The sequence below is a fragment of the Rhyacophila brunnea genome, unplaced genomic scaffold (assembly GCF_057557595.1).
Source record: "Rhyacophila brunnea isolate RB1 unplaced genomic scaffold, BYU_Rbru_1.0 scaffold_16, whole genome shotgun sequence".
NCBI classification, from domain to species: domain Eukaryota; kingdom Metazoa; phylum Arthropoda; class Insecta; order Trichoptera; family Rhyacophilidae; genus Rhyacophila; species Rhyacophila brunnea.
This window is the reverse complement of record NW_028232816.1, coordinates 1,247,306-1,267,729: the sequence shown is the minus strand read 5'-3', so window position 1 is coordinate 1,267,729 and position 20,424 is coordinate 1,247,306. Positions and strand designations below refer to the sequence as shown.

The window sequence follows — 20,424 nt, the reverse complement described above, 5'->3', positions numbered from 1 at the left end:
TTTTTTTATTAATTTGACAATGAGAAATTATAGAGAAACCGTATATGCACTATATGAATGTAAAAAAAATATTAAATTTATTTCGGTTAAATAGATATTTAAAAAAGAATGAGTGTGACATTTGCTGTTTTTACACAATTTTTGGACATTTGTTGTTTTTATTGCAAAATTGAAAAGATCGAAATGTAAATAGTATGCCTAAAACTATAATTTTATGAAATAAAATAAAGAATATATATTTCTGTTATTTTTTAATCATAATACAACTTTTAATAAGGTTTGGACATATTATTTACCTATTAACAAACGACTTCAATGTTTCTAAAAAATCAAGAATTAAATATTTGAAAAAATGTCTTAATCATGTGCGGGTTAATACTGATTAGCTTCATATTATTATTATTGATTTAATTTAATAAAACACATTTTTTAGTATCTACTTATTCCACTTTTAATAAATAAATCTGGACCGGTTTCGTCCGACTCTGTTTTTCTGCCAACTGTTTTCAACAGTTGAAAATGTCCCTCTAAGGCCGACGAAACCTATCCAGATTTATTTATTAAAAGTGGAATAAGTAATAAAAAAATGTGTTTTATTAAATAAAATCATTAACACAATGGATTTCCACCATGAATTGATAGTTAACACGAAAAAAGAAAACCGATAAGCCTCGTCTGACACCTTCACTATCAGCAAATTAAACGATACATTTATTGGGTTTTGTAAATATTAAGCTAATTTTAAAATATTTTTTTATTTAGCTCCTTTCAATGGAACTAATCCACCACATGTTGTTTTAAATGCAATCGTGACTTGCATTTGATTTTTATTCACTACATTGAATCTATACCACAGTCTAGAGAGAAACTGATATGTTCGCAAAGCACTTCTCCCTTACTAGCCTGGTCTATTTTTTACATTATAACTAGCCTACAAATTTTTACCGAAAAATGCCTAAGTTTTAACCTATATTTCATATTAAAAAAATCTTTTTCTCCGGTCTCTTTAGATTTTATAATGAAGGGCCTAGAATTTTCCTTATTGCATCGAACTAAACAATAATGAAAGTCACCGTTATTTGGTAAAAACGTTCCATGGTTTTGTTAATTTTTCTCTTTAGAGACGTTTCAGCTGTCTATGCTAGTAATATCCATGATAAAATATAAAAACAGTCATAAGAAAACGTTATAAAAAGCAATAATTAAACGAATCAAGGATAATTTGACAGCTCAGACACTAAATTGTATGGAACATTACTAACGCCGCCTGGTGATAAAAGTGTAGAACTACTGGACCTTTGCTGTTTTCACACAAAAATGCCTGGACTATTGCGGTTTTTAGAAAAGTGGCATATTTTTGAGAGCAGATTTGAGGGACTTATGATTTTTTTTTTAAATATATCTTTGCACAGTTGTATGTAATCGTACACAGGGAATATAGAAATGCAATAAAATGAAAATGGAAAAAAGTGGACATTTGATGTTTTTATGCCAAGATCTTCAATTATTGACCCACTCTCTATAGTGTCTGTCTTCGAACTACGGAGTTATATACAATTTTAATACTGTAACATCCGAAAAGATCTTGGAAGTCCGCAAGACGAAGCCCAGTATTTGTAGCGACTTTCTACAAATAATAGGTAGCTATATAGCCAGTAATTGCCAAGATCCCTTACAGATGGTATTCGCGAAAGAACTCTGCCTTGCATCGAATAGAAGTAATATGAGCAACAGTCACGTCTCGTATTATTATTGCATTGTGTGGTAAGAAAATTATTCATTTTAAAGAATTTTTAATTGTAGTGCGTAGATCACAGGTACCTACCTACTAATATTGTCTTTCTGCACCGGATTTTAAATCACCTAATTTACGTTCGACGTCGATTTTAGGTACATATCGAAAGATTTTTGTAATAATATTATAAAGCGTGTAGGTACAAACCCTGTTCTTATATATTCAATGTTAAACATTTCGAAACTTTTCTTTCTATTGGATATAGGAAATGTTACCATATTTATGCTTTGATATAATATTTCAACATTATTCAGCTACCTACATAAGTAGGTAATCAAAACAAAATGTTTTTTTTAATCTTAATTAAGAAAATATAGGTAGCCTTGTAAATGACACAATGTGTTAAGGGGGGACATGCTCAGCGTATGTCAAATGGAGCTTTTATTGTATTTTTCAAAGCATGATCCTGGACATTCCTTAAATGTTGTAGATAATCTATTTATGTGATTTTGAAGCCTTATTATCCTTTATATTTATTTTAAACATTTAATGACTGCATAAAGTATTTTTATTACATAAAATAGCATTCATTTAAACCTCTCGCTCTAATGTTTAAGAATATAGTCATATTTCAGTACATCCACGTGCAGTGGTGTTAAGATTTTTTTAATTTATTAATTTTTAAACGCATTTATAAAATCATTAGTATAATTTATGTCGACATTATTATAGTGAAATATTTACGATAAAGAAATATATTGATAATCTTTGTGATCCCAAATTAGACAAGAATTAGGTTTAAAAAAAAAGATTTTTTTAGGTTAGGTACATGTTCAAACATGCGCGTTAACATGATCTTACTCCCTACTTCAGTTTTAGTTTGTCAATTTATGGCTACGGCCGTATGTTGTAGCTTAACCACTGGAAAATGCCAAAAAAATATTTAAAAAAAACCCACCCTTATTCTTAGGTCAATTATTATTATAAAGCAATCATTATTCGTAGGATGTTTATCACACTTGAATTATCAAAGACATAACTTATAATGTATCTTTAGAATTATCTTTAAATGTGTTAATCTTGCCCATTTTTTAATAACAAAATGCCTAATTCTTCAATAAAAGCTCCATTTTGACCTACGCTGAGCATTTACCCCCTTAGGTTGTTATTCCACACGGCAGGGTACAAATTTAAGAAATGAGTTTTTTTTTAATAAATAGTAATAGTAAATAGTGAGAAAATGGTAAACTATGAACATATAGGGAATGGTAATAAATTTAATTAAAAGTATATTATATGATTATTTAATAGGACTAAAAAACATAAGTTAAACATTAAATAATATTTATTCGTTATTCGCTGCTAAATTAAAAGTTGTAGGTAAGTAGGTACATATACATAGGAATTTTATCTATTTTCCCAGATTATGTGGTATATTTCTTTATTATTTCACATGTTTTTTTCTCTTTTATTTTATTAACTGTCAATTCATGGTGGAACTGCATTGTATTGTTGTTTTAATTCAATAAAAAGCAATTTTATTTGTAGTACTTATTCCACTTTTAATTAATAAATTAGGACCGGTTTCTGTAAACTGTATTCAATTGAAAAAGTCCCTCTGAGGCGGACGAAACCGGTCCTAATTTATTAATTAAAAGTGGAATAAGTACTACAAATAAAATTGTGTTTTATTAAATTAAAACAACATTATTTAACTCGTTTCAATAAGTCCCATAAGAGCAGTACCTTGAGCATTTTTATTACCAATGCCCCAAAAATTATTGTAAAACTCTTTTTGAAATAGATACCTAGGTAAACATCTAATTTTATCTAAGCATTGTTTTGGACAGCACTTTTGGGCACAAACAAAAGAGTTTCCATTAACTTTTTTCCAGTATTTGCTGTATATGTTGCACCGGAATTCCTTTTTTTCTTAGCTACTTCTTTCTTCTAATTTTCTTTACACTTTTTACGTTTCACTCCAAGATTTTTTGACACGAGATTGTCACTATCAGATGCATCCGAGATTGTTTCACTTCATGAACGATTGTCACTCACTTGTGACAATTGTCTGAATCATCATTATGAGAATAATCAATCATAATTACACGTCTTGCTATCTTCTACTACTTCTTGATATTATAATGTCTGTTTATGGTTAAAAAACGAAAATATAATATGATTAAAAAACAATAACAGCTTTCACAACAAAAGTATCTGACAGACAAAAGTGAGGTCATTATATCTCCATAATAGCCGCAAAATTTTAGATGGAAGAAAGACTTGTGAGGTGTCCCAACTTAAATCAATATAACGAATTCTATTGACCAAATACAGACATACTATTATAAATTTTGCTAAATACAACTCTTCAGAGGTCTTCAATTATTATTATGCCAAAAGCTAAAAAAAAAATATTAATGTTATATCAGCAAGTGAGTTTCATTTCAATGATCAATATTATTACATTTTATGTTTACCGCACCTGAAATCCTTACCAACGGGTTTTGAACCATCAAGTGGTCCAGTGGAAGATGTATGACAGTAATAAGACTCGGTAGAATATTATGTCAATCTTAAGTGATGTAGGTATATACGTCATGTCATACAGTTACATGTTGTCAATAAAAGAGAGTCCAATACGCAGTGTAATAACTCGAAGAGTAGAGCTGAGTTAAGTTTTAATGAATGATTCTAGAATCATTTACAATATTATAAATATGAAATAGTAAGTAAGCAATATAAGTGACGCTTAGTTCATGTACAAAGGTATATATGTGTTGGGGTTGATCAATAATATTAATAGTGAGTAGGTGCATTGCAGTAGTCGAAATTACATCGATCGAATATTCTTAACAATGATACATGATTAATAACTCGGTGGCGATGAATTAAACAAATGGCAATTTATTTTCTTTGGAGATATCATAGAGAGGAGGATTATGGATACATACCACTAGTCTTCAATAGCTTTTCACCAGAATGACTCATTTTGTGAAATTTCATTGTACCAGACTGTATACAAGAGTAATCACATTGCTGACATTTAAAAGGTTTTTCACCAGTATGAGTCATTTTGTGAAGTTTCATATCACTAGATTTTATACATGAGTAATCACATTGCTTACATTTATACGGCTTTTTACCAGAATGAGTCGTTTTGTGTGTTTTCAGATCAAAAGATGTTATAGAGGAGTAATTAAATTGGTCACATTTAAATAGTTTTTCACATGAGTGAGTCATTTTGTGTCTTTTCATTGTACTAGATGTTATACAAGAGTAGGTACATTGGTCACATTTAAATGGCTTTTCACCCGAATGAGTCATTTTGTGTAATTTCATTGTACCAGACTGTATACAAGAGTAATCACATTGCTGACATTTAAAAGGTTTTTCACCAGAATGAGTCATTTTGTGAAATTTTATTGAACCAGACTGTATACAAGAGTAATCACATTGCTGACATTTAAAAGGTTTTTCACCAGAATGAGTCATTTTGTGAAGTTTCATATCACTAGATTTTAAACATGAGTAATCAAATTGCTCACATTTATATGGGTTTTTACCAGAATGAGTCGTTTTGTGTGTTTTCAGATCAAAAGATGTTATAGAGGAGTAATTACATTGGTCACATTTAAATGGCTTTTCACCTGAGTGGGTCATTTTGTGTCTTTTCATCGTACCAGATTTTATACAAGAGTAGGTACATTGGTCACATTTAAATGGCTTTTCACCAGAATGAGTCATTTTGTGTAATTTCAAGTTATCAGATTTTATACACGAGTAATAACATTGCTCACATTTAAATGGTTTTTCACCAGAATGAGTCATTTTGTGATCTTTCATCGAATTAGATTTTATACAAGAGTAATGGCATTGGTCACATTTAAATGGCTTTTCACCAGAATGAGTCATTACGTGATTTTTCATTGAACGAGATGTTTTACTAGAGTAATTACATTGGTCACATTTAAATAGTTTTACAGAGGAATGAGTTATTTTGTGATTTTTCATTGAACGAGATGTTATACAAGAGTAATTACACTGGTCACATTTAAATGGCTTTTCGCCAGAATAATTAATTTTGTATAGTTTCTTAAAATGTGTTTGAATGCTTAAGCAATTAACTTTGTGCAGCGTCAATAGAGATAATGATGCAAAATAATCAAAACATAAATTGCACACATAATTTTCGTTATCAAACGACTTTTTCTCCAACTTTATAACAGCTACTAATAATTTGGGATATATGACGTTAGATTGTGTTTGCTTAAACTTAGCATTGCGACTGATTATATTTTTATTGGTTGCATATATACCCAATTCTTTTTTATTGTCTTTATAGTGAATCTCTATTTCATCGTATGGCTCTTGTACTTTTAACATGTTCTCTGACAATCCGAGACTACCGAAATAGGTCACGTCAGTGGTTGCAGGAATCAACTAAAAGGTGAAGTATCGCATTAACATAGGCAAACGACATAGGTATATGAGAGAATAATATTTTTAAAATCTAACATCTTTAAGTAATTATGTAGGAATCTTGACATACTGGGAGGATCAAATTTAGAGGAAGAAGTGTACGTTGATAAGTCATATCACTAATGGTAGATTATTTTAAATAAATAGATTGATATAGGAATCAGGTCTTCCTGGGTTGCATTCGGAATAAGAGCAACTAGCTTGAGGGTAATCATAATTGCTCTGCTCTACATCCTCTTGAACAATCTCGTTATCTGAGTCAAACCGCACAAAATTTTTCTCCAGTTTTACAGTAGTCGGGTATTTAGAAGGAATCTATAAAAATACAATGATTTTATACATAATAAACCATATCAGTATCTTCTTGTGACGATATAACGTCATTATTTACAATATAAAATAAAAAGAAACATACATAATTACTATTAATAAAATATTATAAACGATGTCTATTAAAAATACAAAGCGTCACATGAATTTTATTTAGAGTCAGTGCAGATTTATCAGACGGTTTGGTGCAGAACGGCTCAAAAATAATAGTTTATACTAAAAGATTTATAATATAATAAAATTTAATTAAAAAATATCTCCTCAATTATTTTATTAAATTTGTAAATTGTAAAGGCCATTCGAGGTTAGACTTTTTTTAAATTCATAATTGGGAAATTACAGGACTTCAACACTATCTGCTTTAAAGTTTCTATTGTATAATGTCGATACTTGGGATTTTATTAAGTAATAAAACGTATGAGATAATATCATTTAAAATTATATTTTTGTAATAATAATAATTACAGGTATATTTTAAGCCACACACGATGCAAACATAAAAATATTAATAAAAAATATAACACCAAACTTGTGTAATATTGTATACATTTTATGAATTTTGGCTGAATGAGGCTGTTAAAATCCGACATACATAGTGCACACTAAACTTTGCCAGTCATAAGTATTTGTTTTCATTGAACTATAACTACAATAGGCAGATAGTGATAGTTAGTTTTTTGAAGAATAATTAAATCCTGCGTAAACCAAGACAAATAATATTTCATTATAGTTTATTTTTTAAAACTTAAACACACTAAAACACTCGAAGAAACGGGTGACGACCAAAAATACAGTTCAAGTGTGACTTCAGTGTTGCTAATATTCTTAAAATACTCACTCGCGTTCAGACTAAAACTCTGTATATTGGACTTCAGCACTTTTGCAATTAATCTTTTTGCTATAGATTATAGCAAAAAAGACTCTTACAGCTCTAAATTATAATTGAACTACCGTCGTTTTAGAAGTAAGTATTTTTAAACCATGTGACATTGAACACCCTAATTTTCAGCATTAACAGACCGTGAATACACGAAAATGTCCGAATAACATGTATATTCAAGGACTTTGTTTTAAGACCACAATGTTATATTATTAATAATTTTAGCGTCAGCCAATGAGAGAGCTTGACTGCACATATAGGTACATATCAAGCAAATTCTATCAAGTAACAAATATTACATTGGTGTAAGTGACAGTCTTAAATATAAAATTTACCTCTACCTACCTATCTAAATCAATAAATTATTATTAGGTACTAGCAGAGCCAGCTGGCGATCACCAGTCTGTCTCGCTAGGTTTTGCAGACGGCTTGGCGGTATTGGATTTTAACCGGTTAAGTGCCCAAAGCGTCTTTGGACGCCCTAATTACACCAATTCTTATGTTAATTACTATCAATTAACTAATTGCGGCATAGAAAGGATTAATATAATTATGAAATATGCATAGACGGCGCCATAGTTTTCCTTTCGGGATGGATTTTCATTCACCTCAGACAGTTGGCCGACTTGTCAGTTTTACGATTTGAAAGTCGCCACTGCCAATATAAATTTGGGATCATATGCGTAGTCTATTCTGTAGCCTGGCCTTCACAATTTCGTCTGACACCACCTCAGGCTGATAAACCTATCAGAACAGCTGGCAATCGCCGATTGCTATCACTGGCATTTTAATAAAATATAATGTGGTTATATAAAGCACCTTTTTATTCATACTTATTTGTTTTCGTTGAACTAAGAATAGACGTACATATTGTTGGTTAGTTTTTTATAATTCATTAAACCCTATCTAAATCAAACAATAGTAGTAAACAATATTTTTCTATCTATTAAATGTCCAAAATGATGTATGATTTAATGGCATAATTTTAAATATTTTATAGACGATATGAAGGGGTATAAAAAATGAATTGAAATAGTTTAAAAATCAACAAAATGGTATTTAAATAAGAAATTGGTGTGTTTTCCAAAATCTCTTAGGATAATAATATACAGGAGATTCTGATATCACAAATGATTCGATATTTGAAAATGAAATATGACGCCTGAAAAACAAAAGAAAGTTTGTACTTAGTCCGTCAAATGATGCCCCTAGTGAAATATCATTTTATGGAGTTTTAATCTTTATCACCAAAAATGATCGTTGCACGCCAATGTGGCATTTTAGATATCTATATCTTGAACGTAATAAGCAAGCGATATGACGGTATAGGTACCTATTATTACGAGATATCATCTAAATATTATAAAATGCATTTTTAAGAGTAGGTAATATATCTATAATTATGTAAATAGGTAACTACTAAATTAAAATATTGTGCTCGATTCAAAATGAAGTAAGTTCGGGACTTCCAAAATCGAAGTGAAAGAGTTTGTAAATAAATCAGAAATTAGTGAGTTATCTCAGATATTTTAGAGTAATTATATATGTAGATGATGGTCTAATGGTACATATTTAAAATAAATAAAATATTGTGTAAGCACCTGATTTATTGGCTCGCATTTTGAATATGAGCAACTAGGTTTCGGATTACTGTCTTCGACATATTCTTCCTTGAAAACTACTCGGAGAGTATCAATCTCAGTTTTAATATCAGCAAGGTTGGTTACAGGGCTCTGAAAAACAAGACAGTAGGTTTTTTATAATAAGTACGTGTTTACACCTATATTATGTAGGTATCTAGCATTATGCGTTGAGCACAAACACACGGACGTTTCTGTATGTGACCTTTTATCACGGTTCGATACTGTCTAGCGATTATTAATAAATGTTCAACAGTAAAGTTGTCTTCAAATAAATGAAAGTAGTAAACCAGCGGCCACAGAGACGCAGACATATACATAGGTAGGTACCAAGTCAAATAATCGTTATGAAGCGTCAATACAACGATGTATAATTTATTAGATGTTTCAGTTAGTAAAGTTCAATATGTCATGCAACTGTTTATCTGCATTAGTAAAACACCACTTCAAGGAATAATATATACACAATCTTACAATGATTAATAACTTTGGAAAACCTAACCTCAATAGTGCTGTTGGCATCGTAAGCATTCTCTTGCTTTATACAAATGCTTGTAACCGGATTGTTTTGATGCATTGTTGTACCATTAAACCATTGCTGCACTTCTGAATCATCTAGTTCGTGTTTTACATCCATTTTACGAAGTTTCACTGACGCAAAAATATCACAAATGTAGGTAAGTAGAGTGACAGGCGTGACAATGGACAGTTGGCTAAAAGATATCTTTCGGCCATAAACTAAGTGTTGCCATTTTTTCTTCCAGAGTCTCCATAAGTATAGTATTCGGGGGAAAAATATAGAACGCGTTGTCATCTGATGAAAATGTAAGTATAGGTTTTTTGTTCCTCAGAAAAAAACCGAGAGTTTGAGAAACTCCGAGACCCCTTTTTATTTAGGTACCTCTTGCGTCCAAAAATGCTTACCGAAAAATTCCAGGAATTTTATTTTAAACCAGCAAGGGATTTTTTTACGTTTTTCGAACAATTTTTTTGAGCAACAATACAATGTATAATGTAAGGTATTGGTAGAAAACAAGATTATTAAATCTATCGGATTGTATTATATATATTTTATTAAGTCATAGGTATTTGTACAAAAAATACATCTACCTATATAATTAAATACTAGTTATTATCTATCATACCATGTTAAAAAGTATTGCCATAAATACTATAATTTTAAGTTAACTTTGAGTAGAGGTTTTTTGTATTTTAAAAATATGTCATCATTTGTGTATTTTTAAATTTTTAATCAGGAAGGTAGAGTCATAGGGAAAGACTTTTGTACTCACTATAATTTCACAATTTATTATTTTTTAGCTCATCCCATGTACCTATATAATTGTAATTTATAATTCTATTTAGAATTAAAATCTAATCTTATCTCTTTTGCTTATCCTTTTTATATTTCAATATTGTTTGAACGTAAGTAAAAATACTTTTTCAATCAATTGCATTGAATGCAGTATTATTTGATGCTGTGAACGTAGGTACGCAAAACGACATTCTTATGCGTTTTTAGGCGACCACCACACCATCGATATTCGACTTTGTCCTGACGATGGTCAATGATGATGTCATATTGTAGCGACCGTTTCTACTAATGCAGAACGAGACAAGCCTTAATCGGATTAGAATGTACGGTTCTTGGTGGACGATAACGTGTTAAATGCATGTTATGTACACAAAACAATGTGTAAATCGATGACCAAAATGTAAAAATCATTTGAAGCGATCATTATTTTATCTTTAAAAAGGCTGTAAAATGTCAAATTTATTAAATGTACAGAGTCGAACGCACGGCATCGTACGATATTTCTAGGATTGCATGGAAAAGGCTTATCAATGTACTTTTGTTGTCATTTCAAATAATCTGATGTCATGGATGAGACAAAAAAATTAAGAAGTTTTTCACCAGAATGTATCATTTTTGAATTCAGTGATTTCAAGCCACCGTATTGTGTACAGAAGTATCAGAAATAATTAAAAATTAAATATTGTAAACATAAGTATTAATATTCGACAACCTAAAAATGTTTTTCGGCAGAATGTGATATTTCAGGAATTTTTAGGTTAAGATTGAATACACAAGTAATCTCATTAAATAAACTTTAACTTTATTTCACCAGAATGAGTCATTTTATACGATCGAAGTGGATCAGGTCGTGCACATGAGTAATTGCATTATTCACATTAAAATGGCTTTTCACCAGAATGCGACATCTTGTGTCTTTTTAGGCTGCTAGAATATATACAAGAGTAATCACATTGATCACATTTTATTGGCTTTTCACCAGAATGAGTCATTTTGTGTAATATAATTGTACCGGATTGTATACACGAGTAATCACATTGATCACATTTAAATGGCTTTTCACCAGAATGAGACATTTTGTGTAATATCATCGTTCCGGATTGTATACAAGAGTAATCACATTGATCACATTTAAATGGCTTTTCACCGGAATGAGTCATTTTGTGTTTTTTCATGTCACTAGATCGGATACATGAGTAACTACATTGATCACATGTAAATGTCTTTTCACCAGAATGAGTCATTTTGTGTCCTTTCAGGTCACCAGATCGGATACTTGAGTAATTACACTGGTCACATTTAAATGGCTTTTCACCAGAATGATTCATTTTGTGTTTTTTCAAAGCACCTAATGTTATACAAGAGTAATGACATTGGTCACATTTAAATGGCTTTTCACCAGAATGAGTCATTATATGTGTTTTCATGTTACCAGATAGTATACACGAGTATTTACATTGATCACATTTAAATGGTTTTTCACCAGTATGAGTAATTTTGTGTCCTTTCAGGTCACTAGATCGGATACTTGAGTAATTACACTGGTCACATTTAAATGGCTTTTCACCAGAATGAGTCATTTTGTGTTTTTTCAAAGCACTTAATGTTATACAAGAGTAATCACATTGGTGACATTTAAATGGCTTTTCACCAGAATGGGTCATTTTGTGTATTTTCATATGACCTGATAGTATACACGAATATTCACATTGATCACATTTAAACGGTTTTTCACCAGTATGAGACATTTTGTGTAATTTCATCTGCCTCGATGTTTGAGATGAATAATCACACTTGTCACATTGAAAGGCTATTTTACCAGAATGAGTCATTTTGTGTACTTTCATGTTACTAGATCGGTTAGATGAGTAGTCACATTGGTCGCATTTAAATGGCTTTTTATCAGAATGATTTATTATATTTAGATTTTTGACATCATATCGAATGCTTTCGAAATTTTCCATTTTATCCACTATTGATTGTTTATGACACGCTTTGTGAAGCTTCAATAGAGATAACGTTGCAAAAAAATCAAAACAAAAACTGCATGCAAAATTTTCGTTATAAAACGATTTTTTTTCTAACTTTATTATGGCTACTAATAATTTGGGGTCTGCGACGTTAGATTGTGTGTGCTTACGTTTAGCAGTGCAACTGACTATATTAGTAATCGTATCATATACGCCAAACTCTTTTTTAATGTCTTGAGAGTCAATCTGTATTTCATCGAATGGCTCCTGTAGTTGTATGATTCTCTCTGACAATCTGAGATCAGCGAAATGTGCCATGGCAGTGGATGCAGGAATTAACTATAAGAACGTGAAGTATCGCATTAATATAAAGGCATACGACATAGGTATATCGGAGAATATAATTTAAAATATCACACACCATAAAGATTTATGTAAAAATATTGACATACAGGGAGGCTAGAATTTACAGAAAGAAGGGGGGTATGTTGATAAGTTATATCACTTGTTTATTTCAAGTAAATACACATGGATCCTAAATATGTAATTTCAGACGATCGTTTATGTTCCCAACACTACATAAAAATGTATGATACACTAGGTAGGGTATGCGTAAGTCCTCAAGGTAGCACTTACACGGAATCTGGCTACATGTATTCACTTGATCTAATGGGGATTCATAATAAAACACATGTCTCCCATCCATGGATCCTAAATATTGTAATTTCAGACGATTGTTTATGTTCCCAACACTATATAATAATGTATGTTACACTAGGCAGGATATGAGTAAGACCTCAAGATAGCACTAACACTGAATCTGGCTACATGTATTCATTTGACCAATGGGTCTATTCTATACACAAGGCTGCTTTCGGTCCGGTACGGCAGCTAAATGGGGTAGGAAAGTATCCAATTATTAACACGTATTGTAACAATTGCAATAAGTTAATTTCTGAACTGCCAAAATTTGGTCTATTTTATACAAAGCAGGCTTGTGTATAAAATAGACCCGCTAATGGGGATTAACAATAAAACACATGTCTTCCATCTATTTTGATCAAAGAATCCTAATCCTTTGTATATTCGCTGACTACCTACATATTTTTAAGCAGCAGGCTAGTACTTCTTCTTGAGTGCAAGGCATGGTAATTGTGAAAAATTCATAGCATATTGGAAAAGTAATTGATTTAGTATGCATTATAAATCAGAGCATCCGGGTTGAGGATTCTAATTTTTGCTTCGGGGTTTTTTGTCAGGAAGGTAATCGTAGTTAAAATCAACATCCTGAAAATTAGTATGCAATTTGTTTGTGGAAGGGTTTTCAGAATAACAATGACTTACATATTGGTTTAAAAATTAAAAAAACAAGATATTTCTTAAGGCACATGCTAATATCGGTTTAGGTATGATATACCAAAAGAGCGGTGTTCCTCATAAATGGAATTTGTGACTACATGCATTCCCGTGGCTGTAGTCACAAATTCCATATTACAAGCTTGAGGGGACAGTGGCGAATGTTGCATGAAAAGTGAAGATGTATGAGCTAAATTCACTGTAACTTTACACTTCCTCACCAGTCCCGTGCGGCTCTGCTCGGGACAAAATGAGGGCTTAAATTTTTTGATCTGGCATATGTAAGGATTATGTTAGGCGGCCGCGCATTGCCGTGGCTGCGTATATATAACGGGTGCGGAGGTGGGAATTTTACACACCATGTTACTATACACTGTCAATCACACCCGATAGAAATGAGTCAGTTTTTAATGAAAATTGCACAGTTTCTATTGTTTTCATTCTTCAACAGTGAACGACCAACGTAATAAATAACAGTTACATATAGGCACGCATTTCTTTGCTCGCACCTAATATCATCCTTTAACGCTATTATGTGACCTTTGAAAACTTCATTTACTTTGAAAACCTACCCGTAAATAGAAACATACGATACCTATAATATTAATAGTATATAGGTACCTGATTTACTAGATTGCATTCGGAATAAGAGTAACTAGGTTCATTGTTCTCATAATCGCGTTGGCGTACATTCTCTTGAACAATCTTATTTTCCGAGTCAAACGGCTCGACATCAGTCTCCAGTTTTATATTAGTTGGGTATTGTGACGGGATCTAAAAAAATACATCGAGTATATAAATATCATGATTGTAATTTTATGGGGATATAATATAGTGTTTTATTTTTAGGCCTAGAAGGTTTAACTGTAAGTAACTTTTTATGTAACATAGTGAATCAATAATTGAAAATGAATATGTGAGGTGCGATTTTACCCTCGCACACCTGCGTTTTCTTAAGCCAATAACAAAAACAGTGTGTCATCCCTAATGATGATAAATTACCCGTGACATATTGACAATTATTTCATAAACTTTCACGATTGTGGAGGTAACCATAATATCATCTACATATTCTTTTTCTTAGTGTGCCATCCCCTAGCGGAGGTCGGCCACCAACAAGGCGATCTTATCTTTGTCGTCTGCTACCCGGAACAGTTTAGTGGAGCTGCAGTCGTACCAATCACGGAGGTTCTTAATCCACGAAATGCAGCGCTGTCTTCTGCTACGCTTCCCATTGATCTTTTCTTGAATAACAAGTTGAGGAATGCTGTATTTTTGTCCTCTCATAATGTGGCCAAGGTACTGTTGTTTCCTGGTTTTAATAATACGTAAAACTTCTCGGTCCTTCCCCATTCAACATTTATCACTCGGTCAGTCCAAGGAATTTTGAGGATGCGTCTATATAGCCACATCTCGAAAGCTTCAAGTCTCCGTGACATCTCTTAGTTTAGCGTCCATTCTTCCATACCATAGAAAAGAATTGAGAGAACATAACAACGTACCATACGCAGTCTTAGACCTAGGTTAAGATCTCGATTGCTAAGGAGGCGTCTCATTTTGAGAAAGGCGCTCCTTGCGATCTCAATTCTAGTTTTTACTTCCTTAGACTGGTCCCAACTACATATTATGTGCAGATATCTTATGTAAAAATAAAGATTATTATTTCATATTACTCTGTTGCTCCGAATGTGTGGTTTCAAAGTCGAAACAAACCCTCTCACATAAACTTCTTCATATAAGTAGGTTCATGTATTGTTCAAGTTTCTTTGAATATTGTGTACCTACCTGATTTACTGGTGTGCATTCCGGATGAGAGAAACCGGGTTTTGAATCCTCATGAATGCTTTGGCTTATTGTGTCTTTAACATACTCCTCTTTGAAATCAACTCCCTGAAAATTAATATCAGATTTTTTTTAGTGGCCTTCTGAAACAACAATAATTTATAACTACATTTTAAAATAAAACAAATCGGTTATTTGATGAGGGTGCACCCTTAGACTATAGGTGCACCGTAATGGTGCAACGTTAATGGCAAATCTGGTAGGAGATTGTTCTAGAATGGATATCATGTACGGACCTTTGTTTCGCCTGCAGCTACCGCATAAAGTGAAAGTACTGCATGTTGCATGGAAAAAGTATCAACTGAAGGATAGGTACGTCCATTGTACATGGGATTCAGAATGGCCACAAGCATGGCAGTTAAAAACTATAGCAAACAAAATATTTACGTAATGAGACGTTCAACGGTGGTAAAGCTGTTCATTTTCTTTTATTAATAAAACATCGGCTTTCATTTATTCATGTTGTATAATCAAGACAGTTGGTAAATCAATGGGATATACAACGGTTGGACTTGAGCAGTTATACTATTTATACTGAGGCTCATTATGACCCTATTAGGATCAGACATGGTCTACTGTAGCCAGTGATGCCAACCGTACTATAATTATAGTACAATACTATAATTTTGATTTCGCGAAAAATGTAAAATACTATAATTTAACGCCAAATATACCAAAATACTATAACTTAAAAGGATTCAAGACGAAAAATGTTCCTGTACTATATATTTTTCAGAAATACTATAATTTTTACGCCTTTGTACTATAATCAGCATAGAAAAATATGGCAACACTGACTGTAGCTTAAAATTTAGAAGGGATCTTTATTTAGCTACATATTTTTTCAGACTTATACGCGGCGTAAATGTGAACTCTGCAAATCTTGGTGGTGTTGGCTTGTGTGTCTGTGATAATTACCCTAGGAATCAAGGGCATCCGTTGTTTGTTCTCCCAAGGTGCAGAACTAACCTGCCATTAGTGATGCCAATTGGGAGGGCAATAACCATGTTTATTGAAATCGCTTCGGATGTTGATATATTCCACTTACGTGAGGGTGAATTAAGGTGGACGTTGTTTCATAAGTTTTTAAGATAGGGTCTATCGATAGTTCACCTGTGTGCTTCCATCTACTTTTATTTTTGTTGCTTTATTTTATTTCTTTTCTTATTTTGTTTCTTATTTTATAACTTATTGTATTATTAAGTTTTTATTTTAAAAAATGTTAACATTTATTTTATGTCATGTCGTGAACGCTTTGAAATTGTAATTAGTTATGTTCATTATATGTAAAATATATAAATTTGATTTGATTTTGATTTGAAAGAAAGAAATTAGAATTCGAAGATTTTGTCTTCATTGGTATTACTGATTATTTATAATATATTCGAGTGTTGTCAGTTCATTCCATCACTTACAGTTTTACTTGATCAGTATTTAAAATAAAAGTACATACTTACCCGATGAACACGCTCTGAATAAGAACAACCCTGTTGCTGATCTTCATAATTGAATGGGGATTTTACGTCTTCAATAGACTCAGTCTTGATGTCAATTAGCTGAGTATTTCTTTTCAATGTTATCGATGTCAGGTCTGAAACAATATTCTGAAAAACAAAATATAACCTATGTTATAAAATAGAGAATATTTTTAGGACGACTGACAATACGTGTGAACCTCGACCACACACTCGAGGGTTCTCAGCTCTTACACTCTGCAATATGGACATGTTGTCTGTCGTTATCTAATAAGAATAAGTATTTAAAAATATATTGACAACAAGCATAATTATTGCAAACAATAAGTACTAATCTACGATAATATTTGAATTGTCAATGTCATAAGTTAATTTGAAATAAAACAAAATAGTATTATGAATATAATTGGAAGAAACTTGTCGATACTCTATAATTATATCGGCCAATCCAATTGCTATAAGCCTCTGGTATAAGAATACACAATGTTAATTTTATTCAAAAATAAATGATCCGACGATTCATTTCGTCGCTTGTGTTACTAGTATTTGTGACAACGGACCCTAGAAAAACAAATGAATCCAGTTTCAAAATCGCCGCCAATAATAAAGCTTGTATTATCATTTGTTGCACTATTGAGAACAGGAACGAATTTTGTTAAGTTTCATTTATCCGTAGTCCCATGTTTACCGCAGCTAACTTTATTTTATGGAAGTCTATGCCTTGTTTGTGGGCAATGATATCAATAACAATGTCAATATTAGGTGTGGTATCAATTGTTACGAAAACTCATAGTTAAAAGTACAGATACACTGTTAGCAGCAAAATTAACTGTGGTTATAAAGGTTATATAGGCCGCTCGGAACTTTGTCAAAATTTGCACGCGTTTTTTATTACACAAAATACATACCTACACTGTTAATTAAGCCAGACGACGCATCTTAAAACAAACAATACTACTACGTACAACAATCCCGCTATGAAAAACTAACCTCAAAAGTGTATCCGGCCTCGTCGGTGTCCTCTTGCTTTATGTAGGTAAGCGGCTGGCTGTTTGGATCATAATTCACAGGTACCTCAAACCATTGCTTCTCTTCTGCAGCAGGTTCGGAGTCTTCTCGTTCGCGTTTAATATCCATTGTATGCATACAATTAATTATTGGTCTTCGAGTTAATCGTGGCACACAGAACGTTACAGCCGTGACGTGCTTTGACATTTGTTTCAAGTTAACACGCGTTTTATCGTTGGCCTGTGTTGCCATATCAAAACAGATATGGCAGTATACAAAAAATAAACTCCCAATAACAAAATAACCGAGTCATACTCAGTTTGTACCACTTTGAAATATAGTTAATAAGGTATCGATAACGTCTCTATGCCCCACGTAGTCCCTATCAGTGGCGCACTCAGGATTTAATATTGGGGAGGGGCGGGCAAGGAGCAGAATATAAATTAGTCCCATAAGACTCTTTCTTCTTATTATAATTTTATTATTTTTACATATTTTCACAATTTACACGGCGATATAATTTTACAGTTTCACCTAGTTTTTTTTTTAATTGGAGGCATAGTGGTGGTAACCGTTGAGCTGTCATCAGCGACAAACATAATCTCAAAAAATGGAAAACCGCTCAGTGACGGAGAATATAATATAAAGAAGAATGGTTTAAATGCTCACTTTGAGTAATTTGAAAACAAGGAAAAAATATTCAATGTATAAAATGTATGCCTTCGGCGATAAATACGGTAAAAGATAGAATTGTAATAATTCAAATGTATTGGATTTTTAAACCTTTTTAATAGAATTATTAACTATTTTTTTTATAAAATTAAAAAAAATATTGTCGCCATAAAAAAACTGCCTGCACGTCGGACAGTTGAAAAATATTAATTGGGAAATTTTGGCACGCGTACATTAAAAGGTTCGCTATCCCTGAATCATATACCAATTTATCTTTCTTTTACGGAATTCAACAAAATATTGGGTTTTATGATTTTAAATGAGAAAAATCCACATTTAGAGAAAAAAAACATTTTATTAAAAAATCACAGTAAACAACAATAATTGAAAAAACACTAACCGAACGTTACCGAAAACATTTTATTAAAAAACATAGTAAACGTCAATTGAAAAAACACTAACCTAACATTATCAAAAACATTTTATTAAAAAAAACACAAACCTAACCCAAGGGTTTAGTTGGATTGAATTGAATTGATTAGAATTTTTTCCATCCTCAGATTTAGCAGTCGCAGGAAATAAATATTCCTGCGTAGGCATCCAATTATTGAACGATTTATAATTGAAAACATTGACAAGAAATGGCCCCAGGCTGACCTCGCGTTTGTCAGAATGGTAGGCCATTCTGACGGTGAATAAATATTTTTTTTTCTGGTAGTTGGATTCGATGTAAGAATGCATTGAATCCACGGGCATATACGTGTGCCCTGGCAATAAATAATTTAACATGATGTTTTCTATATTTTTACTTATGTTATAATATTGTGTACTTCCGAGAATAGTACCTACAACAACATGTTTTCCCCGTGTGGGGTATTGAGGACCTTTTGGAGGTCGAAGAAAACACATAAAAATGATACATGTATCCTATTAGAAAAACTAGACATCGCGAACTCGACAAAAAATTAAGTCCTGTTTAACCTTTTATGTCAATTAATACACTTTGTCTCCAACCAGTGAGCTGATTTTTTTTAATGGTAAGATATTTTCGCTATAAATAAGTTTGGGTTGCTATTTCTATATTATATACCAAACGATTCTCATCGATTTGCCGCCCTTCGAGTAACTGCCGCCCCAAGCGACGCTCAATCTGCCTACCCCCACGGGACGTCACTGCTCAAGAGTATATTAATTATGTACATGAAATATTTAATTACCATTGTTGGTTTTCATCAGACTGTCACTACTTGCAGGTGGATTTTCTTCTTGGTAGGTAATTATTTACTATTTCCATCAGTAGTTCCCTGTTACGAGTAGAATCGGCATTTGAACAAATTAAAACGACATGGAATATTAGACATGCTGAAGTGTGGAAAAGTACTCAATATATTAAACAATAGTCCCAATTTACTATGATAATAGGCAACAGAATTAGCCGCGAGCAAATCTTAATGGTGTACATGAAAAAATTCAATGACCATTGCCAGTTGTCGTCAGACTATCGCTTGCTGGTGGATTGTTTTCATATTGGATACTTCCATCAGAGGTTTCATGTCAGGAGTGGTTTCTGCATCTAGAAATAATAAAATGACATGGAATATCTATCATAATAAAGAATCAGTGACGTCCCTAGACAAAATGCCGCCCCATTTTTATACAGTATTTTTTATCATCCTTACATCACCCCAATGTTTAAGAAATGTGTTGTATGGATACATT

The 20,424-nt window shown here is 32.1% G+C and overlaps 1 protein-coding gene across 2 annotated transcripts; it reads right to left on the bottom strand.

Moving 5' to 3' along the window:
- Positions 1-14,344: 14,344 nt before the first annotated feature.
- Positions 14,345-18,229, bottom strand: LOC147074140 (uncharacterized). 2 transcript variants are annotated; one of them, XR_015070268.1, is made up of 3 exons: positions 17,008-17,130; positions 15,494-15,598; positions 14,345-14,482 (listed from the first exon to the last, which is right to left on the bottom strand). XR_015070268.1 is itself a non-coding variant. In XM_085943798.1 (3 exons), the coding sequence occupies exons 1-3, from the start codon at positions 18,169-18,171 to the stop codon at positions 15,591-15,593; spliced, it is 315 nt and encodes a 104-aa protein (XP_085799924.1). In that variant the 5' UTR covers positions 18,172-18,229; the 3' UTR covers positions 15,497-15,590. The 2 variants fall into 2 exon arrangements, 1 of the variants encoding a protein (XP_085799924.1); XM_085943798.1 differs by lacking the exon at positions 14,345-14,482 and adding an exon at positions 18,016-18,229 and having other exon boundaries at positions 15,497-15,598; positions 17,004-17,154.
- Between the last annotated feature and the right edge of the window lie 2,195 nt (positions 18,230-20,424).